General features: G+C 38.0%; 1 protein-coding gene across 1 annotated transcript in view; it reads left to right on the top strand.

Moving 5' to 3' along the window:
• Positions 1 to 3079, top strand: part of LOC107663073 (insulin-like growth factor-binding protein 5) — a 7124-nt gene extending 4045 nt beyond the window's left edge. The window contains exons 2-4 of the mRNA XM_016453225.1: positions 2178 to 2386; positions 2541 to 2660; positions 2817 to 3079. Of these exons, the coding sequence (XP_016308711.1) occupies positions 2178 to 2386; positions 2541 to 2660; positions 2817 to 2954 (467 nt within the window). The 3' untranslated portion in view covers positions 2955 to 3079. The remainder of the gene's footprint in view (positions 1 to 2177; positions 2387 to 2540; positions 2661 to 2816) is intronic.
• The last annotated feature ends 479 nt before the right edge of the window (positions 3080 to 3558 follow it).

The raw sequence follows: 3558 nt of genomic DNA, 5'->3' as shown, positions 1-3558 counted from the left end.
TCACAGGCTTTAGCCTCCTCTGCCTTTCTTTACAGCTCCATAAAAATCAGCGATTAACTCAGCTGTCAGCACTCTTAAAACTGTGATTATATGCGATCTCATCACTTTTACTGAAAACAGCTGCTGCAGCTATTTAACTCTGAATCTTCATTTTGCAAGTCGTCACAAATTTAGCCCAGAATGGAAGGCTTGAGAATGGTTCTGACAGAGAACGAGTTGGAAGAATGAGGCAGCATTCTGAATAAAATAAAATAAAAGCTAATATTTACACAAATGAGTTAAGACTGCTCAGACGAGACTCTATGCAGCCTCTATATTCTGTGTAAAGATGCAATGCTACATAAAAGTACTATAGTTCTGACCCACCTAGTATCAAAAAGAGCAATGATGTTGCTTTGGTTCAATAAATGAATGTAGAATCAGTTTCACATTTTTATTTATTTCATGCTCTATATTCATACTGTATATTAATAGGTCTGGCATTACAAAAATTATATTGTGGAATGTGGATAGAAATTAAAGGGGTCATATGATGCTATTTTTTGCATCTACTTCTGGAAGGCCAAATAAAGTGCTTTTGCTTTCGCACTGAAATACACAGCGTCTCCCTGAATCAACACTACTGCTGTTCCTGAAACCACGCCTTCTTTCTTTGCGTGCACATTTGGGTGGCATTATGCTAATATTTCCACATAGTGATGTAGACATGTGGGGGCGTGTTAGAATGAGCCGTTTTAGGAAGGCGTGGTTGACTCTTAACTTTTATAAAGAATATCTCTTTAGATTTGAGATTTTAGTCTTTGCAACTTTACAGATCTTCTTTATGCACCAAGAGCTTGTAACACTCCAAAGAGAAAGGAAAACTTGAAATCGCATCATATGACCCCTTTAAGAAAAGGGGTAAAGATAAAACATAGTTTAGATCCTCTAAAAAGTTAAAAAATAAATAAGATGTGGTTGCAATTTAACTAAATTGACGTAAAAATAATAATAAAACATGTTACATACTATATTAATAATTTATGGGAATGATTTCTAAATACATGGCCACAATAACTTTTCCCCTGCATGCCATGTGTGGTACTCCGTATTAAACATTTTGTGTAAATGCACTCATTTGGTTCCGCCTTTGTACTGTAACAATGAGATTTTAGTGATAAAAGGCATGTTAACAGTATGTAACAGAAGACATTTAGAACACAAAGCGGAGAGAAAGAATGAGCACACCTCCACTCTCACGGCTGCACAGATCTCAGATTAGCATGCATTCCCAGAACAATACCCCCCGATTAGGATGGGGGGTATTGTAACATCACTAAAATAAAACGCAATATCCCCCAAATGAAAGATCCAGTTAACTAATGGATGGCAGATGATAAAATAACAGATTAAGAAAGAAGCGGAAACACAATGTTGATTTATTCAATGATTTCCAAGATTTGCTGAGTTTTTTTTTTTCTCTGATTTGTCAGTGATGTCATCACAAATGGCTTGAGAGATTTGCTCATCTGTTATGACCTGGCAGCTTAGCTTTTCCACTGAAGACGCAGAAGGGGCAAGGAATGGGTCAAGCTGTTGAATCTGATTACTCACTGTACAGCTGGGAAATGCAGTGACGTGTGAGAGAGAGGAAGAGGGTATAGACTAGGCAAATTGAAGATGGCATCTGGCATCTCTGCTTTCAATTAAAAAAATCGAGTCGGTGGTTCAAACTGTTGACGGCTTATTGTCATGGTTGATTTGATTCTTTGACAAGTGAAAATGTAGCTTCGAAAACTTCCATGATAGGTTTTTACAGACTGTTTATTCAGAAATACCTGGCTTTTGCTATTTCTGAATTTGAATAACTTTTCTATAGTTTCTATGGTAAGTCTATATTAACACTAGCTTGCTCTATTATTTTTCTATTCTATCTGTTTTATTTTGTATTTATTATATTATTTAAAAAACCCTTGCTACGTGTACTGCATTAAGCTAACTGAGACTTGTTATAGCACTTGTATATCATTGCTCTTTTGTTGATTTTTATTGCTTCCATTGTCCTCATTTGTAAATCGCTTTGGATAAAAGACATACATGATTGACATACAGGTGTCTTGACAGTGCAAGTAACCCTGGTGTATTTGTTACATGGATCTCAGTTATGCCATTGCATCTGACTATTGTCTTCTTTTCAGATCGTGAGTCACATGAAGACACCCACGTTGCAGAGGTAACAGAGGATCTGCTTCCCCAGGCCAAAGTTCCATTATTCCAACGAGACCACATTAACAGCAAGAAGGCTCAGGCCATGCGAAATGATCAGAAGAGACTGGAGGCTAAACTCAGGATCAGGGGCAATGTTGAATACCCACTCTTCAGAAAGGACAAATATCAGTCTGACATTGTAAGTTTGTTCATCAATGTCCATCTGATGATAGTGAAAAACACTAATGATTTCATGCTGATTCTGTTTATATTGTTTATATGTTATAATGTTTATATTAATACCTAACACCTTTTCCAGACTGCTCTGTTAATGATGTTTGTGCTAACTGTAGGGTCCATGCCGAAGAAAGCTGGATGGAATCATCCAGAGGATGAAGGACACCTCCAGAATCATGGCTCTTTCACTGTACCTGCCTAACTGTGATAAGAAAGGCTTCTTCAAGCGCAAACAGGTTAGTTCTGCACTTCAGCATGTTTATAGATGTCAGCTACTGGCAAGCTTAGTTGTCGGAAAGTTTTCTTTCCTATAAACATATGGCTCTTGGCTGAGGGCAGGGTCAAGTTACATTGCTTACATTGTGTTGTCAATTTTTGGTTTTATGTCGCAGTGTAAACCCTCCAGGGGGCGCAAGAGAGGCATCTGCTGGTGTGTAAACAAGCATGGAGTTCAGATGCCGGGCACTGACTTTAATGGAAGCAACATCCAGTGCAAAGATCTTGAAAGCAACAGCAACAACAACGAATGAGACAACTCAAATTTGGTCACGTAACAATGAGATTGTCTTTCATCTACCATATTATGTGATTTGCCAATTATTTCTAATCTTAATCTTAAAGGGTTAGTTCACGCCAAAATGAAAATTCTGTCATTAATTACTGACCCTCATGTCGTTCCAAGACCTTCGGAACACAAATTAAGATATTTTTGTTGAAATGTGAGAGCTCTCAGACCCTGCATAGACAGCAACACAACTGTAACGTTCCCAGGTCCAGAAACGTAGTAAGGATATTCGGTAAAACAGTCCATGTGACATCAGTGGCTCAACTTTAGTTTTGCAAAGTTACGTCTTCCACCATTTTGGAGAGTACCCAAGAGCGTAATCGGCGTAATCAGCGTGTTTTACGTTTGGGAGAGAAAGCGCGCACATGAACGTAATCCGTTGTTTACACTTAGGGGAAAACGTGCGTATGCATTGTGATACTCTCTAAAATGGCGGAAGATGTAACTCGGGGGAGAAGAATTTTTAAATAAATTGTTATTTTTGTTTTCGTTGCGTACAAAAAATATTCTCGTAGCTTTGCAAAACTGAAGTTGAGCCACTGATGTCACATGGACTGTTTTACCGATGT

Source organism: Sinocyclocheilus anshuiensis, unplaced genomic scaffold, assembly GCF_001515605.1.
Source record: "Sinocyclocheilus anshuiensis isolate Anshui unplaced genomic scaffold, SAMN03320099.WGS_v1.1 scaffold2233, whole genome shotgun sequence".
Taxonomy (NCBI): domain Eukaryota; kingdom Metazoa; phylum Chordata; class Actinopteri; order Cypriniformes; family Cyprinidae; genus Sinocyclocheilus; species Sinocyclocheilus anshuiensis.
Note: the sequence above shows the minus strand (reverse complement) of the source record. Positions and strands in the feature narration are given on the sequence as shown.